The 24,933-nt window shown below is 43.2% G+C and overlaps 1 protein-coding gene and 1 long non-coding RNA gene across 8 annotated transcripts in view; one reads left to right on the top strand and one right to left on the bottom strand.

The window, feature by feature from the left end:
• KATNAL1 (katanin catalytic subunit A1 like 1) overlaps window positions 1–23,043 on the bottom strand; it is a 77,754-nt gene extending 54,711 nt beyond the window's left edge. For 3 of the 7 annotated variants that reach the window (XR_003260521.2, XR_010387291.1, XM_026108860.2), the window contains exons 1-4: window positions 22,136–22,276; window positions 11,327–11,502; window positions 3,263–3,423; window positions 1,119–1,287 (exon numbers count right to left, since the gene is read on the bottom strand). Coding sequence is in view for 5 of the 7 variants with exons in the window: in XM_026108860.2 (XP_025964645.1) it covers window positions 1,119–1,287; window positions 3,263–3,423; window positions 11,327–11,488 (492 nt within the window). In the remaining 2 variants the exon portion in view is untranslated. Of the gene's footprint in view, window positions 1–1,118; window positions 1,288–3,262; window positions 3,424–10,783; window positions 10,854–11,326; window positions 11,503–21,357; window positions 21,459–21,769; window positions 21,855–22,135; window positions 22,277–22,708 lie in introns of those variants that run through there. The other 4 variants (XM_026108862.2, XM_064504957.1, XM_026108861.2 and 1 more) reach the window with 4 other exon arrangements.
• The window catches only part of LOC112988377 (uncharacterized), a 39,961-nt gene continuing 37,010 nt past the window's right edge, over window positions 21,983–24,933 (top strand). Inside the window, exon 1 of the long non-coding RNA XR_003260522.2 lies at window positions 21,983–22,149. This is a non-coding gene — a long non-coding RNA (uncharacterized LOC112988377). The remainder of the gene's footprint in view (window positions 22,150–24,933) is intronic.

The raw sequence follows: 24,933 nt of genomic DNA, 5'->3' as shown, positions 1-24,933 counted from the left end.
AGGGACTAACCAAATTCATCTGCAGGAAAACTGGCCTAAATATTTTCATATTCATCAATCAAGATCTGTACAATACTGTGTACCCAATAGGAAGAGGCTTCTTATATCTTTGTCAGGAAATAAAGCTGCTTCAGTACATTCTGGATTTGTATCATTTATACCACAGATTCCTTGGGTTCCTGGCACTGGCTCCATGGTTAAATTTAAAAATAAAAGTTTCTCAGAAATAACAACTTGCGAACAAAGACATCAGTCTTTTTCAGCCCCAATACAGTCCTTCCTAAATACTTTTTTGACACCACTACTTGATAGTGAATCATAGTGCCTCCTTTTCTTTCACTTCAGCACTGCTTCTCTTTGATGTATCTTTAAAGGATAAGAATTTCCGACTTATTCTAATTCATTTCACTGTTTTCTACAATGTCTTTCCAAGAAACATCTTCCTAAATATTATAATAAATGCAAATGTTTTCTGTAGACAAAAAAATAAAGTTGCTGAGAGTTTGGTTTTGCTACACGTACACCACATAATTTTCAAATATATAATCTTAAATAATTTAGTACACATTTGCACAGTATCACAGAGCTTACAGAACTGTCCTAAAACTTCTAAGCACACCTAAGTTTTACTATGGCAGTACACAAGCAAGGATACAGTGGAATTCTGTTCATAATGATTAGTTTAAAGGAGGGCAATGATCTCACTTTTGTACTTCTTACATGGAAATCTTTACGAGAGACCTGAATTGGGTCCTCTTAAAAAGAGGAAGGGGGTGGGGGGGAAGAAGTCTGTTTTAAACTGACAGATTAGAATCAAGTCCATGATCTAGTTGAGACAAAAGAAACATCCATCAAAAGGCTACCATGCTTTTGGAACAAAAAATCTTCTCAAATCAAGAGACAGCAAACATCTCAGCACTTTCTTTGATCTGGTGTCATTACAGCTAAATCTCCTCGTGATATGTGCTTTGTCTGTGATGCAAGAGGAAAGCGGCAAGTTTTCTTGCACAGGACTATTATATTTTTCTGTTTGTATCAAATAACTAAAAATAAGAATGCTTCCCTTTGCCACCAGCTGCATTATAACTCCTTCCCCCACCTACATGCCCACTTCTTACCTTGTCATCTCTTCCTCTAGCTCTAGATTCCCTTTCACGGCTACTTGTAGACTTCTCACTTTTTGATGCTGGGTGTGCTCTGCCCGCTGGCCCACGTGGCTGCAGTCCTGGTGATTCTTTCCTCAAAGGTTTTACTTCTCTGTTGGGACGTTTTATCTGAGGTGGAGCCCTAACAACAAGCAACCACAACAAATGCATGCTAAAAACAGCATAAAAAGAGCAACTTTAGGAAGGAAGGACTAATATTTCATTAACTCTCTTGGTGAATTATTACCAAAGCTGACAAGCCGCCAAGTCTTACCTCCCTATATTTGCAAATCCAGCAACATATTTCTGATTCTGTCAGACACCCAAAGGAGAAACAAAAGAAAGAAAGAAAAAAAAATACAAAAGAAAAAGGAAAAAAGAGTTTAACAGAGGAAAAAAAGAAAATCATCAGTACCATAAGATCAACACTCCCAAACAATCCTACAACAAACAAACATGCATGTATGTAACAAAAAAGGAAACAGAATTCAGTTGAAGTCTCCAAACTAGCTTCCTCTCACTCTAGATCATAAGAATATATTAAGTTATATTCACATGCACAAAATCTACACAAAGAGAAGACATTCCTGGCAAGAAGCTGGCTAATAGTTTTGGCAGGCCCAAACAAGGAAAGGATAAAGAATGAAGAAAAGTCATCCTACTTCCAGTTTCATTCCCCTGTGTGAAAATTTCAAAACATAAAAATTGCCTAGAAAGCAAAAGCAGACAGAGCCAAACTGCAACTATCTCTACTAGTGTGCATCATCCACTGACGTCAAAGACAACTCAGTAGTGGCATGAGGAGGCAGAATTTGTTTCTAAGATAAGACATCACAGTTTTTTGCTCTAGGGATCGGACTTCAAGTATAGAACTAAAAGACATGGGCAGGAATGTCACTCAACTTAATGTTCCCTGTTAAATCCTCTACTGATTCTTGGTCCAAGTAATTAAAAATTTGCTAACTGCAAAAACATTTTCCTGGAATATGACTTATATACACTCCTGCATACACGTGCTACATTTTGCTTTATATATATTTCATTAAACATAGTAGCATAGAACAGTTGCTAATTTTCCTTACTTATCTCCACAAGATTTAAATTCATCTTAAAAATGGGAATGATCTATTGGGCCCTTAACTCCAAGTAAGATACATGAAAAAATACACCGTGCATTTCATGTAGTGTTACAGCAAAAATTTTGATAATGGTTTATATCACTCGGAAAAGTCATGAGCTAACATTACTATTATTTTAAACTTACATTTTTAGTGTTTTTTGAAAAGAGAGGACCAGTCTCTTTGTTTGATAGTGACAAAGCACATGAATTTACAATTAAACTCAGCATTTCTTTCTGCTAACAAATAAGATCTCTCATTTCATTTCCATTTCTTTCTTCGCTTATATGAATATACACACATTAATTTTTTATTATTATTATAATGTTAGAAGAATGTTGGCATGATAAATTTTGTTCTTATTTTTAAATTTGATTTCTTTCTTCCAACAACTAGCATCAAGCACTATTAGGGTGGATATTAGCATTTCACAAAACGCACAAGCAATTTATTTAAAGAAAACTAACAGTTAACTAAAGTTACCCTTAAGGTGGTTATAGAAGAAAAAGACCAAGTATTGCAGAACACGTTTTGCATTAAAACTAACCAATTGATCAAACATAGGTCATATTTTCTGTAGCTTGGGAGCAATTTCTAACCACCACGGCCATCAAGGTTCTTCAGTTCCAACACCCTGCTGGGTCCCCAGCCATCAATGAATTCAACTGGTTAAATAAACTGAAATAAAAAATTTTCTGTCTGCACATGACAAAGGCTCCTGTCACCAAAAGCTCATTTAGCTCTTCAACAGCCTCTGGTTCCAGACACTTAGCTAGCCATTCCTACCAGTATAAAGCACTAGCTTTCTTTAGAAGTGCAGCAATAAATCTGAATTGTAATTTAATTACATTGTTTCCAATGAATTATATTTATGTTTTACTGCAAATGATTAAGGTGTAAATGAAATGTGATTTTCACATTACAAATACATTCAAAATAGAGCATGAATTTTTGGCAACCCAATTTCATTCCATCCACCCTGCTTGAGCCTCTCATTACCTGTGTTCAGCAGGAACAGGAGGGGGCCAAACAGCAGGATCTCTAAAAGGCTCATCTTGACAGGACACAGGGATATCTGCAGGTCTGTCCATTTTAAAACTCTCTAAAGTGTTGACAATGCTCTTAACTTGCTCATATTCTTCAACTAGTTCTTGACGGACCTTCAGAAATACATATATTATTTAAACATGGTTACAATTTAAACTTTCTTTCATTTTGTTTTACAACAGAAAGTAGCTCAAAACATACACTACCCTCAAAAGCAGGGATTCCCAAGCATTTCCATTCACAGGCCCCAGACCTGTGAGATTGACAATAGCTCCTTAATGACAGCAGAAACAATTCGATCTCTGTTAGGTTCATCTTCCTGCTTGCAAGTGACATGCAGCTGAATTTTATACTTGAAGTTTCCATTGCCACTAGTCAGGGAATTAGAATTAGAACTACCGTAACAATTTTAAGATTATTTACTTGATGATGGTCATTTTATATCAGCTGAACAATGGCATGATCCAGTTCCCAGTAAAATCAAAGACCTTTTCTTTAGGGCACCAATTTCAGTTTTTCAGTACCACTGAAGCCTAGGAAACATGACATTTGTGTAGCATTTTCATAAGTTTTAAGTCATATGGCTTGTTAAAAGCTCAAATTTTCTATGCTAAGGTGACCAGGTCTTAGTGCACACCAGCAGCCAAAAAATGCACTGTACTTTCTTGCTCACAAGCACAAGTTTTCAGTGAATTAAAGACATGTGAGGATTCACCTGAGTGCACCAACACTGCATTTTACCAGTTCTCCACCTGTCATTCAGTGATGCTTTCCATTCCGTGGGACCAATCTTCATGCTTACTTTGTTTTTACCTGCTCAAGGGTCATAAGATGCAGATGTCACCTCTTCACTGAAGTTTTCATGCACTGCTAAGACCAATTCATGCATTGCTGTGCATGTCTGGAAATCAGTATTGGTGCTCTATAGCTAGGATTACCTCAGGGCCATGCAAATCTTGCCTGTTACAGCCTGGCAGCTGGAGCTGCAGAGACTTCTTAGGCTTTTCCATCCTCTGGAAAGAGACAGAGGCTCTAAAAGCCCTTATGAAGAAACATCACACTAGGATATTCACAGGCCGCCACCAGACACACAACTGAGTGAGGCCACAACTAGGGTACCCTGGCAGGCTGAATCAAAAGCCAGCCATTGAAGTCAGCTTACAAGAAAGCCAAGGAAAGACACCAGGCACCTAGCTGTGCTCATGTCATATGCCCATGTGAGAAAGAGTTGGAAAAAATGTCGCCTGGGAATGCTGCAACTAGGCTTCAGTTTGCGGCAAACAGAGGAAGGCAAATGAGGATGATATCAACAGGTGACAATGATGTTGCTTGAAATCCAGAATCTCCTTCTGAATGTCAACTGCACAGACCTTGGACAATCAAGAGGATCAAGAGAATGAAGGTCTGCACATCCACCCCACATCTGCTGTGGGGCAGAATCCAGGTTACAATATAACAACAGCAAATTAGGAAACTAAAATTAAACAGCAAGACACCGTATGATGGTGCTTACTGATAAAAGGATGTGTTCACTTGCCAGAGATCTCCCCAGGCTCTCTTGTGGGCTCAGAAAGGAACCATGATGGGTAAATGCAGGATGCTGTGTCTTGCTAGCACAGATTTAGAAGTGCCCCTCTCCCAGCTTGACGTTTACCTGCTCATCCCTTTTCTCTCTCACACTCTCTTCTTCCATTTCAGGACTCCAAGAATGGCTTCTTCCCTCACCTGCCCCACTCTACATATTCAAAATGGCTGCTGCGGCCCCCCACTTTTGGTAGGTCAGATTCAAGAGAGAAAACATTATCAGACATGCTTGCTGGTTTATAAAAGAATGAACAATTAAATGAACATCACTCAGTAATGAATATCATCTCTTTCTTGAAGCTACAGTTCTCCTAAAATACTGCCAGGTGCATCCCAGGTGCATCCCACAGCAATATATCATTAGTCTCTGTAATATTTTCCAGGAATTTCCCCCCCTGCAAGGACAAAATAGGAGACTTCAGAAGCACAAACAAATTCTCTAGCATAAAACTTAAACTCTACAAAAATATACGTGACTATCCTCTGCAAGACATCAGCAAGTAAAGAGGCAAGGGGAAGGGTTAATCTCTGAGGCCCTACACAGTTCTTGCAAAACTGCATTTACTTCCCCACCAGTGGTAAGTGCATCTGTGTAAAAGGAGCCTTAGGTACAGGAAGTGCTTTATTATTTCACAAGGCAAAGCAGCCTTCGTGCTCATGCCAGATGGGCGAGCTGTATCTTTCCAATGACACAGGACATCCAGCTCAGGCAGGATTGTTCTAGTAAAGACAGTCAATACCTCACATGCTCCCCCGGCTTCTTGTCTCTCTGCTTTCTTGTCACACAATCGGCAGACGCATCCCCCAGTGCAAGAACATCCTGCTGAGTCACAAGTGTGATTGATTACTAACTTGGTTCCCTCAAACTATCTAACACACATCTCTCATGTCCAAAAATAAATCCAGCCAAACAGCTGCTGGAACATACAGAGGAGTGATACGGCATAAATCTTGCAGGGCAACACTCCACAAGAGGCAGCCACTTCCTACTCCAGCTCTCCAGGAATACAGGCAGATTCCTCATATCAGCATTCAAACACATGCGGAAAAGTAGGTGGAAAACAGCTTGCCACCACCAAGGTCTGGGATGCTGTCATTCAGTTCTCCACACCAGAAAGGAGGAGGATGTCTCAAAATTGAGAGTCAGTGAGTCTTTGATGCCTTGGAAGTTGAAAACAAACTAACAACTGCTGGTTATTTCTTATAAAAAGCCTGAGCAGACCAACTCTCAAATATGCAGCCCTTATCAGTTACCCAGTATCTGGCAAATCAACAAACAAAAAAACCCTAAACATACTCATAACAACAACAAAACCACAAAGGAAAAACAATTGATAAATTCCCAGAGGCCTTAAGGAAACCTAGTCAGATGAAACAGGTGCAGAAAGAGTTCCTCACAACTGAGAAAAAATAACCCAAAGAAGCACGCCAAGAAGAGCAATGCTGTCATTATGGAGCCTCTGGGTCACCTTTGGGTGACCAAGCACAGTGTGACCCAAGAGCAGCCTAGGCAGATTGCAAACAGGGAAACCACTCATCTGGACTCCCCTGGTCTCTTTGCCCCATTACATCCTTCCCTCAGGAATAACAGCCCCCAAGTGGCTCCCACTCAGGGTCTAGAGAATCCCCCCCAAATTTGGGTGTTATTCATGTTTGAGCAGTTTCAGGAGCTAGCATGGGCTGAGTTAATAGCTCACCAAGTGGAGCTTCCAAAAAGGGAGGTCTCTCCTCACTTTTTCTGCCCAGCCACACTATTGCTGCACTTCTGGATTCAACCCTGGCACTCATCTCAATACAGTAACCCAATTCAGCTTGATAAAATGGCAGAAAAGAAACCTGGGGGGGGGAGAAGAAAAAAAAAGGAGAGTATTGCTGGGTTAGCAAGCTGAATTGGCTTGCCACCCTGTGATCAGATGAGTGCCAGGACAGGGCACAGAGCGGGGAGAGAAGCTGGTACAGCTGGGGGGAAGACAGGGCAGGGCCCCCACCAGACACATCACCTCTTCAATACAAGCAGCACTGCCAGCACTGAGTGGTTTCGGAGAGCCCAGTACGAAGCCTGCCAGTCCAAGCGGTGGCTCCACAGCTTTCCTTTGATATTCCAGCCCTAAAGATTTACAGAATGACCAAGCAGAAAACACATCCTGATATATGGGTATAAAACATTGTGATCAAGAGATGAGTCCACTGATTCTCGGTGGTAGTTGTAAAAACTTTTCATAGAACTCCTCCAGACTGAACTGTGTTTAAAAACGGAAAAAAAAAATCTCAGAGCAAGAACCCCAATGCACCTAATCACCTGCTCCAGTGACTGCAGTTGAAAAGGGTGCTTTGCTGGCTGCTCGAAGCACTCTGAGAGTCATTGAACTTTTGTCTCTCAGCTCTGGCTGAGGCTCCTGTGCTCTCATATATCGTGCAACACACAGCACATGGTTGCAACATGCAGCAGGTTTTGCTCGACAGCCTCTGGCCTTGTCGTAAGACAGTGCTATCTCCCGGGGGCACACACTGCTGTCATTCTGCAGCTGCTGAACTGTCACTGAAGTAGTTCTTTCCTACAAGCCAGCTGTCTAGTAAAAAGACTGCAACAGCCAAGATACTCTCTCAGAATAAACAGGAGGAATGTCAACATCAGTAAAGTTCACAGTGGCAGTCATGAAAGTAAATCTACCTTTTACTGTTGCTAAACAAAAAAGAGATGAGTTCCTTCACACTTTGAATCTCTCCAGACCATCCTGCATTTATGTGGACGAATGTGCCCCACGTCAGCCAAATCTCAGAGCACACTAGAGAAGTAACCTTTTTTAGTAATTTCTTTTTTTAAAAAAAATGAGCTCAGAGGCCTAAGAGTGAGGATAGGAATGGGTCTACTCGCAGCCACCCAAAAGAAAGTTGGGAACCCCCTGGATGCAAAACAAATAATTGGACCTGAGTAGCAGGTCACAGATCTCCCCAAGTTAAATGAGCTACCCAAGCAATCACAATGAACTCCCAAAGGGTTGGGGAGTTCTCATGTTGTCACACTGCCACTTTGGTGGACTGCACTGGCCTTCAGGATGCATCTTTTCTCCATTTGAAGTTTTGCAGGTTGTAGCAAATTGATAACACAATCCCTCTCCCCAACTCAGTGCTGGTTTTGAAACCCCAGATGCAGTATTGCTTCAAGTGGAACAGAACCAAGAAGCCTTATCTGGAGGAGCAGCTGATGTACATCCACATTCCTCTTCCTCCCAACTGTCCTCTCAGCACCAGACTCCTTGATAACAGGGTGCAAAGTTGCAAAACTGAAGCTGTCTGGTTGTGCTACATGAAATACAAGCCACCAAGGACTTGCATCGTAGCACTGAACATCATTCTGTCCAGACCAACCTGTGGAAATTCACTAAGCAAAGCAGGGTAGACCAAGGGTATTTGGGAATCTGATCCAAAATCCCCAACTACTTCTGGTTTACCTCTGCTCTACATCCCTTAATACACTGCTGGAAATAATCCTGTGTAGTACAGAGGGCAACAAAACAGATTATTCAGCATGAAGCATCCACTGTAGAGAAGTGACCATACAGGGAGAGCAGCGGTTCACATAACAGGTAAGAATTATTTAGCTAGAGAGACATGGCTGTAAATATTCTTTGAGATATGTTACTCTTTAGAATTTTCTCATTTTATGGGGGAGCATATACACTAACACTTGACCACCTCAGAAATACCAGAGCAAACACCCTGCTTATGTGCCACACAGAAATGCACAAAAAGAGTACGCTTCATGCTCCGAGACTCCCTCAGGTTCTAATTCCTAGGAATCCTTCGGGAGGCTCATGGAAGAAGATAGATTGCAAATGTACATACAGACAATACATTTCAAAGAAGAATTAGTTTAAATAACAATTCCTTCTGATTACCTATGTGCACGTTCACACTGTGGACAGCTCCCAACAGTAACCTTGAAAAGTTCTACCTACCCAGCATCTGCTATAAACAGTAAAATTCCTTCTCTAGGATGGTATTGTACTTCTCAGATTCCTCAGAGGATGAATAAACTAAAGAACAGGCCAATTCCATATTCCAGAGTAGGTAGAGTTTCAGGTAAAAAGCAATTGCCTTTGTCTCCTTAACCATGCCCAGGCTTGGTTAAGGCTTAACCAAGGCTTGCTTTGCTTCTGGTGCCACTTGCAAAAAGCAAATGGGGTATGGAAATATTTTGCTTATGCACATTACTAGTACTAAGTGCACTGGACCTGAATTTTGCTAAATTTGTGTCATATGTATGGCATTACTCTTTCATGACAAGGATATAAAATGCAGTCCCTTTATTCTTTTAACATTATGGACAAGGAGTATTTTCTCCTATTTTCTTGTGATGCAACTTTTGGTTATACTTTTTTCAAAACAGTCTGTCAGACAGTTACTGGATATAGCTACTGTTGAAGCTGGGAAGCAGTGCTGACACCCAGATCATCAGACTCCCTCATTCTCTATTGCAAGGAATGAGAAGGCACAACAATTGTTTATCAAGAGTGCATGAGAAAGCAGGTCTACACCTACAGGTCCCACTAAGCCATTCGGGGGCAGATATGGAACAGCTGGTGGTTCCAGGGCCGTATCATTTGGCTCCGAGGGCTACAGGTAGTCCCATAAATTGACCAGAAGGCAAACAGACTGGGGAGGAGGCACAGTGTTTCTTCACACTTCTTACTTTTTGGCATCTGTCCCTGAGCTGAGATTGACACCAGTAATTACCATGTTCTATTTTGACAAAGCTCAGCTGCCACCACTGCAAGTTTCAGAACTAACACAAGAGAGCAGCATGAGAGATGCTACCCCACCTGCTGATGACCTTTCTGAGGACAGTTCTCTAAACTGTGTATGTGACACCGTCAGAGGCCATTCTCTTTTTCCCTGAAAGGGGTAACTCCTGAGAAGGTGCAGGATGTGCAATCAATCCTCTGTGAAGGAGCCCGCTGCCTTCACCAAGGAATAATCCTGGAGACTATGTTAATGGTCCGTTTTTGCTTGGGGCTTGTAACCAATGTACAGCACACATTTCCATGCTACAGAGGCTTCTCTGAAGCAGTTCAAGCAACACACAAAGTTACAAGACTTGAGGAATTAACCTTCACAAGACAAGAGCTGTTAAAAGTTTAATGGAAGAATCAAGGTCATCAGAGAAAACACTAAACACTAAAAGTGAAGGAAGTGCAGTGATGCAGCTGCAGAACAAAAAACTCATCCTTTGCCTTCACCTCAACTACAAGTTCAGCAGGAACTCAGGATATGCATAGGCCATGAACTTTTTTTTATATCAGCATGGCCCGGGGTGGGGGAAGCTTGAATACAAATACTTTAAAGTGAGTATCTCCTATACAATATTTAGCATATTACATCACCAAGAAAGCTAGGCACTATCACAGCTGCTTATGCACACATGTTTTGCAGGCAAGCTCTTAATATGCAGACAGACCTTTAAAGACCTATGATAAAGACCTATGCATAATATTATCATTAGAAAATGATTGGTAGCAGTGATTTAGCTATCATTACACAAAATACCCTATGTTAATGTCAGATGTTTGAAGCACAAAAACATAACTAAAGCACCTGCTGCAATAAAAAGAAAAAATGTGCTTCTGTTTTTAAGTAACGTTACTTAAACATATTAATTAAAACATTTTGTAATAATCTCTTCAGTTACAGCAAAATTAAATCTTTTATAGGGGCTATATGCTTCTTTGACAAATATTTACACAATATGAGTTCTTTATTCTGGAATGCACCTTTATATGTTTATCGCCCAAGGATTAGTTTTTTAGATGGAACACATTTGTATGACGAAAAATGGGACGACAAAATGTCAGGAAGACAAATATTGAAAGTGCTAATGAGAGTCCTTACATTTCACCTGTGGATTAGTTCACTGATTTCAACCACTTCTGTTAGCAGGGTAAGGCATGTATTCAGATGTCTGCAAGATCCAAGCTAAGAGTTAATACTTCCGGTTTGAGAAACCTGATCCAAATTTGCATCACATCATTTTAGTTAACTGCTACTCAGACAACCATTTTAGTGATACTAACCCATCCTTGCACATCTTAAGTGTACTGCATGTTAGATGGATAAAACAGCAAAGCGAAGTCAGCAGCAAAACAGTTTTTCCAAAGTATTCAGTCACACACAATTAGACCAGTGATTAGCCAGACATACCATGTGAAAACAAGAAAATGCATTCAATTAGAACAAAACAACTCCTTTTAAATATGCCACCAGAAATACTGGCTCAAAAACATCAACTAAATATTGTGAGCAAAATGTTGTAAACTTAGCTGAAATATATATCATCTACATCTTAAAAGTTTGGGAAATGCAGCGTAAGTTTCAAATGTCAAGTATGTATAATAATAATAATAATAGAGCAAAGGCAACTTTATTTCACTGTACCTGTTGCCATTTCCCCTTAATTGCTGGATCTCTGATCGACTGACAATGTCTCTGGATCTGCTGGATGACACCCTGGTAATATACCATTGAAGAGTCGTAATTCCCAAGGAGTGCATATTCTCTTCCTTTTTTGGCATTATCACAAATCTCTGCTAAATTCATCTTCCCTCAGAAATCTAAAAGAGAACACAATCATCAGAAAAGAACTTTTGCAAAGATTTGGATCATGAAACTTTGATCTCGCTATTTCTTTCATAGATGAATTGTGTCTTTTTTTTCCCCTTTATCAACCACTTAGCTCTGGAGGAATATCTCTTTACTAGCCTAAAGTTTAAGATCATAAATCAGAATTGTTTTATCAGTGACAAAAAGAAAAACCAACTTCTTCACTGTCTTTGGCTCCAATCCTGTTAAATTAGTGCAAGAAAATTAAATGCCCTGGGCACACTGAACCTTGTTGACTTCAAGGACCTAACAAGCCAAGTTTTAATTTGTAGAACACCACAATATATTAGCAGTCAGCAACCCATGAATCACAAATCACATGAGGCATTAAATTGCTTATTATACTGTTTTATTACATACGTGCCTAAATCCTTCAACCACCATCAGGGCAGTCTGCACTAAACATTTTGATGAGTCCTTATCCTAATGAGATTACAATACAGTTGAATGACAGCTCAACTATAGATAAACTTGAGAACTTCATTCTGTTTAAATATCATTCTTTCAAAGTACTCCAGCACCCACACTCTTACTTGGATTTTTAATGAAATTTAACATGTCACTTTGGGATTTATAGCAGAGTTAGTGATCCAAATTTAAGATTTCTTAAAACAGAGATTCCCCAAATATATCCTTCCCTTAGTCCCCAAAACAATGCAAGATTAGCAGGTTTCACTAATGTCTTTTTATAGAAGCAGCAAATCACAGCACAACTAAAGCAAACTCACAGAGTCCAACTTTTCCCAGTAACCATTCAAGAATGAAACCACACATTTAAGAGTAAGCTATATTGTACAGCTAGATTAGCATTTAAGGCTCAAGATCTATGGAGTGCCTGCCCCTTTAGCTTACCTGAATCCCACATGACCCAAAATCTAGGTCCTTACTGCACAGAAAGCACATTAGTCCTAATGGCCAAAGGAGAGGAGGGCAGCTTGGAAGTACTGACCACTAGGTAAATCAAAGGTTTGGAAAGGCCAAGGTGATATGCATAGAACAGGGAACGGGAAGTATGGCTAGACAGGGATAGAGCACGGTGCAGGGCCAAGTCCAGTGCTCAGTTCAGGGTGCACAACTGTACAAAGCCTGTGATACAAGGGTGCCTGCCATAGGAGGCTTGGTGGTAACAGAGAGAAGCCAGAATGGGAGGAAACAACCTTTTTACATCCCAGAGGGTTATAAAGATGTTAGTAGTTTTTATAAAACGGGCAGGACAAGATCAAGGTGGTACTAAGGAGGATGTGTCTTGTGCCTTTGTATTACCTTGTGCTTAGCAAAACTCAAGCAGGGAAATACAGTATATCCACATGACCTTCATTCTGCCCTCCCCAATGATGCCTATAGCAAACACATGTTCTGCCTTTGAATGGTGCCAAAGAGATGATTTGTACTTCTGCGCGCAGCTGTGTACTAGGTGTACTCCACCACCTTCTCACTCCCTGTCACATCCTCCTCACACTTAAGCCACAGAAAATCATTATGCTCACTTAAACCTAAAGGTCACATAGCTTCCAATTTGCTGAAAAATTTCCTGTCAAGAATACCCTGATATCCCATAGCCGGCACATCAGCAAGTGCAATGATGTGCACTGGGGCCCACTTGCCCTCACCCCTGCAGGGCACAGCCCTCACACTGTGCTTCACATTTCAGCTTTCAGATCACTCCCATCAGCTGTTATAAACTTCTGGGAAGAAGAAGAACTATACTGGAGAGGGTGTATACCCTAACTGTGTTTTCTCTTGGTGCTGAGGAAGGGCAAAGTACATCATTGGAAAGCCCTAGTACTGTGGTAATTAAGATTTCTTTACAATTTTATTTTGAAATACAAAAGATGATAACCAACAAGAAAAAGGAACAAGTCACTTGCAGTCACACTAGAAACAGAGAAAGAAGAAAGAACTGAACACCAGTCAGAACCCAAACCCACTCGGATTCAAAGAACAAACTGGTGAGTGAACAGAATCCAGCATCCAATCTTCAAACACATCAGGATGAGGACGTGTTAAACAAACAGCTTGTCCTCATATGGAAAACAGTCCGCAAACCTCTGGAGGTTTTCCCCACATGCAACAAAAGAAGAGAGACCAAATGCAACATTTCTAAGGAACTGCTGCATTTAATTCCTAGAAATCCAGAATATTAAAAAGAATATGTACTTATTTTTAGCAGTCTCTCTTATCTGCTTATTACAGCCAGCTCCCACCCTCCCAGCCTGTGTTCAACTCCCTTTTACCTCAGGAGGACTGAAACTCCCACCCAGCTCCCCTTAATCCCTTAAAGCACCCTTAAAGGGTGCTCTGCTCACCAGAGGAGACAACCTCCCTGTCCCCAGAGGAAGCTGGGCCAACCTAGGGTCAGCAACGCAAGGCGCAGAAGACACAAACACATGCTTACTTTAGAAGAACGTTAGTGGAAATATCTGGGAAGCCGGAGAGGTGAGAAAATTTACATGCATTTAAACTGAAGAGGGAAACCAAACACATCTCCCATTTCCTCCAGCAATCCAAGAATACAGGGATTTCTGGCCTCATCTCGGTCACTCAGGAGCTCAGGCAAGAGCTTGATGCTTGGTGCATCACGCTAGGGATCTTCTAGACATTTACAGGCACTTCAACTTCGAGCACATGGGGAACTTGGTGGAGGTACACTGATGTGCCTAGTGAGTGAAGATGCCTCCGGAGCTGACAAAAGTAGCTTTCTGGATCTTTCTCTTGGATTTAGGCCCTTCAATTTTACTTAGCAGCTACTCTACACACCAAAACAGGTGAAATAGGTTTGAGAAGGTGAATATAACATCACACATATACCTGAGACACTTGAACCAGCAACTGCAGACTTCAGTCCCTGACATCCAAGCAATTCTTTGAAGACCTATTACAGGAAGACTGGCTATTTTAAACTAATGGCTACAGATGGTTTAAACAAATTACAAATCTTTTATGCACATTAGGTATGGTAATGTTGATTCAGAATAGCCAACTTTTAAAGGAAGTCAGAACAAGTATGCCCAAAACTAAAGAAAACTTGAAGTTATTTTTAGAAAGGATTTTTTTCCTTGATTGTCCTCTGGACAACCCCACTCTTCAACTGGGGTGGGGGGAAGGGAGGTGACTAGAGTTTAGTTTACATTTTTCATTTTTTTAATACTAATTTGTCATTATTTGTTCTACATTATACTATAGAGTTTGTGCAACATTATATATGTATATATATAAAGAAACTAGAAATACAGAAGTCATAAATAGTCATATTTTTTGTTGTTGTTTCTTTGTTTTTTCTACCATATCACAGTCGCATCTTTTAGGTAAATACAGAGCCAGGGACAACTGTTGTCAGGTATATTTAGAACTTACACACTCCTTGTGACACCAACTTTTCATCTAATCATTGCATGGTTCTTTCCTGCACTAGACCGTAACAGCTCCACTGCATGTCAGGATACCCTCTGAGATTCCTTAGTTCACAGATCATTGACAAGAAGAGACATTACAGACATTCATGTCAGTAGCTGCCACACATGGGGTCTTAAGCCCACTTGTTAAAAACTCTGCCTCAGCTAGGCTAAAAGGTCACAGGGGATATTACTCTCTATTCTTTGGAGCGTAAGCAGAGCTGATCCCTATCTGGGGTCAGAAAAGAATTCTTTCTCCCAGAAATACAGCAATGAATAATTGAGCAAGATCCAAAAGACTTTTTTTAAAAAAAACAAAAACAAAAACAAAAACATTGCGCACACACACAAATACATCCACAGGCAGATACAGTCACAGTATGAGTTGGGGGTGGAAGGGGAAATACAGGGGACTGCTTATTTAGCATGCCATTTCAAACCTGTGTACAACACTAAAGCTAATGCAGAACTACTGCCCCCCTTTTCAGCCAGTCTCGACTCAATGTGACCCAATGGGCTATCAGAGGCAATAAATGCCCTCTCCTATAGGTGAGGTCAGTAACAGGATTTTACCTGATGTTTGTTATTATTCATAAATTTGCAGATCCCAAAATGAAGGCATCTTTGCAGTCTTTATGCATCTCCTTTGTGCATTATGTTTTGATACAGTCACACGACTGTGTCCCATTTTCTCCATAGGCGCTTGATTCCCACACTGAATGGATGACACTCACCAAAATGAGCAGTTACTTAATTTTGCTTTATTAGCATTATCTCAATAGCCACACCAATCCTATTTAGTGCATACTCAGACTTTTTTCCAAATTAGTTATTAATTCCCTCACTGATAAGGTTATCATATATCTGGGTTTTCCTGGACACGTTTCTTTCTCCGACCAAAATTTGCTCCACGCAGACTGAAAATTTTCCACAGCTCCCTGAGATTTCTGGACATATGGTCTCACGTCATAGCAGCTGTGCAGTATTGCTGACTGGACAGCTGAACATCTGGAAAGGCCCAGACAGACACAGACGAACATTGGTCACTAATTCTGTTTCTTATTTTCTGGAAATCAGACATCCAGCATGATGTTGGGCATCCTGAAATTCAGTGTAAAAGACCTGACGAACGTCACAAGACAGAATGCCATACTACAGGGCACCATCCTCCTGAAATCCAGCGCCAAGGTACTGTATGCTTTTCACTCCTACAGAATACAGTCAGGACAGCCCTCTGACACCGCACAACCCCGGAACGGGTGACTTTTCACACAGAGCGAAGCAGGTGATCTGTGAAAAAAACAGTATGTGACCAAGACTAATATAATGCTGATACACCTGAGGGTTAAGATTGAACAGGAAGATGACATTACGGCATTTCCTTTTTACTGCCTGACCTCTCAAAATAAAATAACACCTCAACAACAGCAATAAAAACCCATAGTTTTGTGGGTATGATCTATTCAGGGATTCCTCTGTTTCCCAAGGGACTGTTAATCTCAGTAGTTTTGTGCCCATCTAAAACTCAATTACAGATCAATCTTTCTTCCCTCGCATCCACCAATCTGCAAGTCATGCATCAGAGCTCTCCTTCCAGGAATCTATATACCAAGACACACTCTGAAACTTGTGGGAAATTCTAATGCTAGAGGGTGAGTGCTTGTCAGTAACCAAAAGAGGGAAAAGGAGCAAACTCAAGCACTGGACTTCTGATTGTCCCAATTTAACTGCTAATTCGCCCCCACCGCACCCCATTCTGTCCGAGCAGGGAGATGGTGACCCGTGGCCCCGAGGCACGCGGTCGGCGCCGGCACTCCTGTATTCCCCACAGCAGCTGCAGACGTAGAAGCAAGGAAGGGAATTTCAGTGTTATTGAGTCCAATTTTCTGTAAATTTATCCTCTTTTCATGTGTACCCATTTCCATTAACAAGTCTAAGCAACCACCTGGCACTTGTACCTTTCTCAAATTCCTCATACTACTTAGAAGCTTTTCCTTACAATTAATCTAAACCTACCTTTCCTAGTTTAAGGCCGTACTGTTTCTGTAAGTCAATTTTGATCAGTTTTGAGTATCTTTACAACAATCATATCTTCCATTTTCCCGTCAAAGTTAAAACTTCTTAAAAGAGACACATACAGCAATATGACAATAGCACCATACCTGGAGCAGTGTAAGCTGTAACACTAACTGGAACATTATCAGAGGAAGAAAAACCAATAGTTTCAAATTACGTGTGATTTTTCAAACATCACATGTGATTCCTGCTAGAAGCCTGCAGAAATGCTCACATCCTAAAGTCTATACAGTCCTATTGTATTTCTTCTTCACAGGATCAATTTTTTAATTGAGTTTTTCAAGAATATGCTATTCAAAGATATATTTATTAAAAAAAAAATCTTGCCTGTTTTAATAGAAATTTTGTCCCTTTCATTTTGGGCTTGGGTGTAGAACAGCTGGTCTTCATTTCTAACAATCACTGTCCCTGTTCAGGGGCTATCATGATGCTGCTGACAATTATCAGGCATTATGTTTGCATGACAAAGACAGCATTTTAACTGATCACTGTAAGATAAGGCACAAACAAATAAAAGGCTTGCCAAGTTCCACAGCAAAACATATTTTTCCCTATTAACTTAGCTTCCCTTAAGCTTGCAGCTGTTTCTCCATAGACTTCTGTGGGAGCTAATGATTATTACCTCACAGGATCAGAACGCCTTAAAGCCTGTTAAAAATACATATATGTGATTCAGTTCCACCAGGTCTGGATTTAAACTATATTTAACCGGTTTCTTGAATCAAAGACTAAAAGCGTGCAATGCCAGTGCTCTGCTATCTTTTTCTTTTGCTGTGCACATCAGCAGCGATGACCGGGCCACCAGCAGCCATGGGGGTTGCGGCAGGTAATGGCACTGGCGCGCCCGCTGTGTCGCTTTGAAGTAGCATGCACACCAGATGAAGTGCACGCACCACGGCTCAGCAAACCCAGCGCTAAGGGATCGCTGAATTCACTTCACTGTTTTCTTCTGGCTTATTGGCACTGAAAGTCAAGCTGTTTTGAAATATTAGATGTGGAGTTAATGGGGAAATAAGCATGAAAGTAGGAAGGAGAAAAAGCATGCACATAGGCCTCAGACAATGTGTGTGCAGAGTCTTCTGAGAACAAACCTGAAGCAGAAGGTTTACTTGGAATGCAAGTGAAGTACTTCAAATTAAGTAAAGACTACAAGTTAACAGTAGTCAAAAATAGAAAAAAAACCACTAAGCAGTTGGTCAGTGTTTTAATTAGAGATAGTATGCTATTGCACTGAACAGAAAGCACCCTGGAGAATTAAATGAACATTTACAAAGTCTTTGAACTACAGTTTTCTGAAGTACTAGAAAGAGAAGAATCCTAGGTAACTGTGCTATTCCTAAGATTGACTGCAAAACATATTCTCTTCCAAACCAGCTCATGTACCACTTTCAAACAAAGTATTTTCATACAGTGTAGAAAAACCTCAAACACCTCAACTCAGGAGTAACCGAAGGCATGTGACCAGTTTCACAAGGCCACACAGTCAAGTCTCAATTACTTAGTGCAATGAGGGGCTCAGCTAGGCTGGATAACTTAAACAGCTAATACAGACACCATGGGGCACACTACGTCTGCTCCACATGCTCCTCCTGTGTCGCTCCACACACACACAGTTCAGGTAACGAAAGCCTTGCAAGCTTCTTGTCTGTTTTAGGCCTGCCGGACCCAGGCTGCCGCCTCACATCTCTCTTCTCTACAAGACGCCCTCCAGGGCTGCTGGTGTCAGCACCACACCAAACCTGGGCGAGCTCCGAGCACGCACGTGGCACCAGCTCTGCGGTAATTGAGCCCTCCTGCAACAGAGGACGCAGGGCCTGAAGACGCAGGATACCACGGACTCTGCAGGCCCATCCGGAGCTCAGCAAAGTGGAATTCAGCCCAAATCAATAATCCCTCTGGCTCTACATGGAGCAACTTGCTTCTCTGCACATCACATACATGAGCACTTCTGGCAGAGCAAATGTGCCACCAAAGACTCCCAAGATGGGTTTGTGCAGAGCCAGCTCCAGTTCAAAGTGTTTATCAGGTCAGGCTCTGCGCCAAGAAAGGCAGTTAAACTGCTTCTGCACCTGGCCCTGGATATAGCATATCCATTTTCCCACACCGCCGCAGCTAATAAGCCCTGCCAGACCATAGCCAGCTCCACAGCGATTCAGTTCTGGTGTTGCTACATTCCTAGCACAGCCAATCTGCAACCCAGATAAACTTTCCATGAATAATTGCAGGTTTAATGGACGCACACATGTGTTTATAACCCTGACTGACGAGGTCAGAATTTAGGCCTGGATACTTTTCCCCCATTTGAATTCCCCTTTGAATTCCAAAGAATTGGCTCTTTACGACTATGAATGTGGGGGTTTTTTAGATTAGTATTTTGCTTTTTAGCAATGTTTTAAAGAATAGCATATTTTTTATATATAAAAGATATATATTACATATACACGCACGCGTATATATGTGTTTACGTGTTTATACATGTGTGCGTGTATATATACATCTATATACACACACACACATATATAAAAATAACTGTTAGGGCTACAGATATCAAGTCTTTGGATTTCACAGCTTACCTCTAAAAGAATCCATATTTTTGCATATTTTTCTCAATTACATCGAAAATCACAGATAAAGATCTATTGTTATTTCCCTGTCTTCTGTTTACTTTTCTACGTGTCCTGAGGTTGTAACTAGCTCAGGACAGGCTTCATCCCTCCATGACCAGCTCCAAAGCCTCAGTCTCTGGGAACCAAAGCTCTGGAAGCATGCTGCAGCCGAGATCTTCACTTCTGTGGTCTGCTAAGTCCTGGGAGCTGCAAGAAGCCTAAGGTCATGTAGCAGGGACAGTGCCTTCAGGGTTGTTTAGCCACCACTCTGTCAACTCTATTAGGCATCCTTATTGCATTCTTGCAAAACCCATAGCTTGGCCAAACACATGCAGACTTTCAGGCCAGGAGCAAAGGCATGTCTATGCCCCACAAGTCACTCATCTGCCAACACACAAAATTCCTGTTTCATGTCTGGAGTCAGTAACGCTCTCTGGAAAGGCTACTAGAATTGACTGTCAATAAGGCTAGATAAAAGTATGTGGCTTTCCTAAAAACCAGATCCATTGCTATGTTTTGACCATCATGAAACAGATATGAGAAGCTTTGAAGCTTTTAGCCCAGACACCAGTTTGACAAAGTTCCATACAAATCTAAAGCAGATTTTAAAGTGTTGGACAACTTTAATAATAGAGGGCGCTGTCTTAGCTATAATATTATAAAACATTTTACACGCTGTGGAGATTTTAAGGGTGGCTCGAAAAGAAGTGCCTATACTGTTTGTCCTATGCAGCCATGCACTGATCCTCCCTCTTTGGAAATATTGCTTATTACACCCAGAAACTCAAGTAAAATCTTAGTTTCTGCTACAGTCAGAGAGAAATACACGAAACAAGATGTGTCTGACATGACAAAAAAAAATCATCTGCAATAAAATCAAACATCCATTGGAAAGAAACCCATCTCTGAGATATTTAAAACTATATTAAGAACATTCATATACAAGGGAAAAATACTGTGCTGATGCTTGTGAGATACAGACTGGGGGGAGGAAATCAAACTCCATCCAATATACCAATCATAAATATGTGTATTTTAAATATAAACTAGAACAGGAACTGAAATTTTATTTCCCTGGGACTTTCCCTACCTATGGCAGAATACAAGATAAAGGAGAACACTAAAACTGAGGTCAGAAGATGGAGAGGGAAAGGAGACAAATGCCAATAATGTCATCAGGACAGAAATGCAGGCAGAGTCAAAAGCCCCCAAAATTATTAAAAACAATAGTACTGTGTCTGCTCATGTAAAGATCCCCTAATGCAACAAGCTCAAGAAAGCTGAAGTGTGGTAGGACACATGAACTGCAAACCATAAAACAAGCTAGTTGGAGAAACTTCCCAGGGTCCTTTGCTCATAGCTCTCCTTGACTGCTGCCTTCTCCAATACTCTGCATCCCTTTTCATTCATGATTCAAACATTGCCCATGGGCTCCAACACTGCCCTTCCTTTGCAGCTCTTTACACACCCTTCAATATACTCCTCCCTGCTGCATAGCCCTCCCCTTGCATCTGTTTCTGTTCAGCCACTCCACCACCGATAGCTCTCTCCCCCTTCATCCATCTATCCTCCAATGTGCCCCGTTCCTTCTATTCATTTTCCCTTCAACTTCCAGCACAGACCTCCACTGGCACCCACGCACCACCCAGAATAATGCTCTTTCCAATGCACCCCTTAAATGCATCTGCCCACCAAGCATTCTCCAATACCCCCCACGCTTACATTTACCCACCAGGCAATATCCTCCTCCTTCAGCATCCATCCACCTTCCAGGACCCCAGCACGCCCCTCCCGCATCCATCCATCCACGCACCCCCCCTTCCACACACCCCTCCCTCTGTGCATCCGCCACCCTCCGGCACATCCCTCCCCTCCCCTCCCACCCGGGACCCTCCTCCTGCCCAGCCTGCAGTACGCTCCGCACGCACCCCCGACACAAACCCTCAACACGGGGCTCCTCGCTGCCCTCCCTCCCCCGCCCGGTCTCCCGTAGCCCCGCGAGGGGCAAAGGGGCAGTCTTGACCCCCATCCCCAGTGCTCCGGCCCCACCAGCGCCGCGGAGAAGACGCCGGAGAGACAAGCTGCCTCGACACCCTCATTCAGACCCAGCCCGTGGCTGCAACGTCTCCTCTCCCCATCCCCACCCGCGCTGGGCCGCATCGCCCCCACTCTTCCCCACAGCGTTCTCCTCCGCGGAGGCAAAGCCAAACCACCGATCTCCCCCCCCGCCCCAGCCGAGCGCGCTGGGATCTGTAGTTCCCGGCCGCGCCCCTCCGCCCAGCGCCCCACGCACGGCGGGAGCCGGAGAACTACATTTCCCAGCACGCTCCGCGGGAGGCCGCCCTCCGCCAGCCTCTCCTACCCCCCCCTCCCGCCACCACCTCCCTCAGCGCGGCAGGACACGCAGCAGCGCTCGCGCGCGGGCGGCCGTTGGGCTGCGGTCCGCGCCGCGCCCGCCCGCCCGGGCAGCCGCGATGAGGGGCCGCCCCGTAGCCAGGTCCGGCCGTTACCTGGGAGAGCCGGGGTGCGTGTCCGCGCGCGAGACCCGGCGCGAGCGAGGGGAGGGGGGCGCAGCCCTTCTGCTCTGTCAGCCCGGGGGGGAAGGGGAGGGGGAGGAGGGGGCGCGCGCGCGCGCGCGGTGGCGACGGCCGGTTGCCATGGCGGCGGCGGCGGGGCGCGGGGAGGGACGGCGTAGCCGCGGCGCAGCATCCCGCTACCCCGCCCCCGCCGGGAGGCCGCAGCTGCGGGGCGGGGGAGCGCGGCCGTTGGTGGGGGAGGGGGCGCCCCACCCGCCCCTCGGGTGACCTTCACGGGCGGGCGCTGCCGCGGCGCGGGGGGCGCCCCGTGCCCGGCGCTTGCGCCGAGGAGCGGCTGTTGGCGCGGGCTCGCTTGCGAGAGCGCCGTCCCTTCCCGAGAGGGCCCCAGGTGCTGCCCCACGGGGGTGACCCCGGCCTGCCCGCGGGCACCCGCGTAGGCGTCTGCCGCAGGCGCGCCTTAAGCCTCGCTGCTCCGCTCACGCATCCGCAGAGGGTGTTGGAGGCTGTTGTTTGCCGGAGAGAGAAGACGTTCGCCCAAGTCCTGACCTTTATCGAGCCTATGGAGGGTCTTCCGCTGGCTGGATGCGTAGGCAAAAAGCTCGCCCCTTCTCCTCAGAGTTTCCATGACCTTGTCCTCGCGGAGGGAAAGGGTGTGGTTTTTCCAGCAGGCTTCAGACAAAGGAAGAGCTCTTCACATCTTTATCTCTGAGGATAGCTGTGGTGTTGCAAGTCCCCCCGTTTCTGTCGTTAAGCCTACGTTTTAGTAATCCTTAGAAGAATTCCTGTTAAATTTACTGGCTCGAGTTAAGCCAGTAGCTCCCCTCACCCTTTCTGTCCATTGAGACAAGACCAAAAGTTGAAGTGGCACACTCCCTCTCGGAGGAAAGTGTAAGCCTTAGAAGGGGAAAAAAAACCCACCCAGATTCACTTCTGAGCTGGCTTTGCAGTTGCAGCATTTTCTATGGTTTCCCTGTATTTTGTTTAGGTTGTATTTATTTAGGTTTTAGTGGATTTTCACACACACAATACAAAACACATCTCTTCCCACTTCAGCTGTGGGAGTGACCAGGAAAGGCAAAATACACAGTCCTCCTCTGTATGGGCGCTCAGAGACAATACAGATTTTGCTAGCAGATTTTACTGCTTTTGTATAACAATTGAACACAAGATTTTGGGGATTCACCTAGGACCAAAATGGTATCTGGTGATCACAGGCAGCCTAATCAAATGATAGCACCTAGTTTGTGTTATTGCTGAGAATGAATGTTACCTAGCATTTCTGAAGCACGCATCTTGTATGTAAGATAAACAGTTGGTTCTCTTATAAAGAAAACAATAAATCTTTCAAAGGATTTGGTTTCACAGTTAATGCGAGCCAGTCTATGTCCGTATTGCCACCAAAGGGGGCAGTCCTGCCTTCCTCTGTGATCTCGGCTATGCTTTCCTGTTACTTACACAACAATAACACTCATGTTGCCATCTGGTAAGGCAGATTTGGGGTCTGATCCATCTGAAAGCCAGTTATACCCCTCCAAAAAAAACAGGTTTTAGCTGAATCAATTCCTGAACTAGCTGATCCCACAGAGCTGCATCAGGCACAAGGGAGACAGAGGAAACCTGATGGAGGCAGGATTAACCTTGTGAGATCACAACAGGTTTGAGCTGTGTTTCTGTGTGCAGCTGAATTACTTCAATGGCTCCTTGCCACTTGTGACAACTCTGAGACTTTCCCAGTAATTACCATGTGGTAGCTTCCTGTAGTGATGTGTGATTTAACTGGAAAATGTAAATTTTAGTTACTTTGAGGTAGCAGCATTAGGTTGTACTTCACAGTAAGGATCTCAGAAACATTAACTAACAATAAGTGAAGGAGTGGGGATTGAAACTAAAAGCCTAGTATGCCTCTTAAATAATACAGCATGTGTGTATGTGTCATTCACATATATGCGCATATCTTGCTTCCCTCAAAATGATGTGAAGATTTTTATGCCTTTGTGAGTATTTTAGAACTGGGGCCAAAATCATGACGAATTTGTAACAGCTGCAAGTCTGGCTTCCCCTTTTTCCAGACTTCTTCAAACTTGCCTGCCCAAGGCGTTGATTCCTGCTGGTTTTCTGCATACCCAAAAGCATAGATGCTGTGCAGACCTTAGAGAGCTCAAGGCTTCCTAGGGGAACAGATTGTACAGATTGTAAGCAGTCCCTTGTACCACCATAATATCTCTTCCCACAAGACTCCTCCCATCTCCTCCAAGACATATACCTCCTATCACATTAGCCAACACATGAACTGCTTTGAGAATCAGATCTCCCAGCTAGTAAACTGTGACACAGAGAACTAAGGCTGGTTGCTCAGTTATAACCGCTGGGGTTTTTTTCTTTCCATGGGCTGCTTCCTGGTGACATAGGGTAATCATGCTCCCATTCACTTCCCATTGAAAAGCAGATGCTTACAGTCATAGCACTCACTCTAATTGGACCCCTTAGAGGGAAAGTTTGATTTGGAAAGCATGGTCTACCCAATTTGCCAAGATCTTATAAGTAACTATAACTTAAAAGTAAGCAGCAGGAAAACAACCAGATCTCCAGACAGCTAACCCTGCACACTACCTATATGTAAGGATCACAGGATAATTCATATTGGAGGGGACCTCAGGAGGTCCTCTAGTTCAGCCTCCTGCTTTTTCTCACTATAAAGCTCATAGCTATACTACTGTATCTCCTCTAGGGACAACTGGAGGAGAAAGGACTAACAGGCCCTCAGAAGTTCA

This window comes from Dromaius novaehollandiae, chromosome 1, assembly GCF_036370855.1.
Source record: "Dromaius novaehollandiae isolate bDroNov1 chromosome 1, bDroNov1.hap1, whole genome shotgun sequence".
Lineage (NCBI taxonomy): Eukaryota > Metazoa > Chordata > Aves > Casuariiformes > Dromaiidae > Dromaius > Dromaius novaehollandiae.
This window is presented reverse-complemented; position numbering and strand designations above follow the sequence as displayed.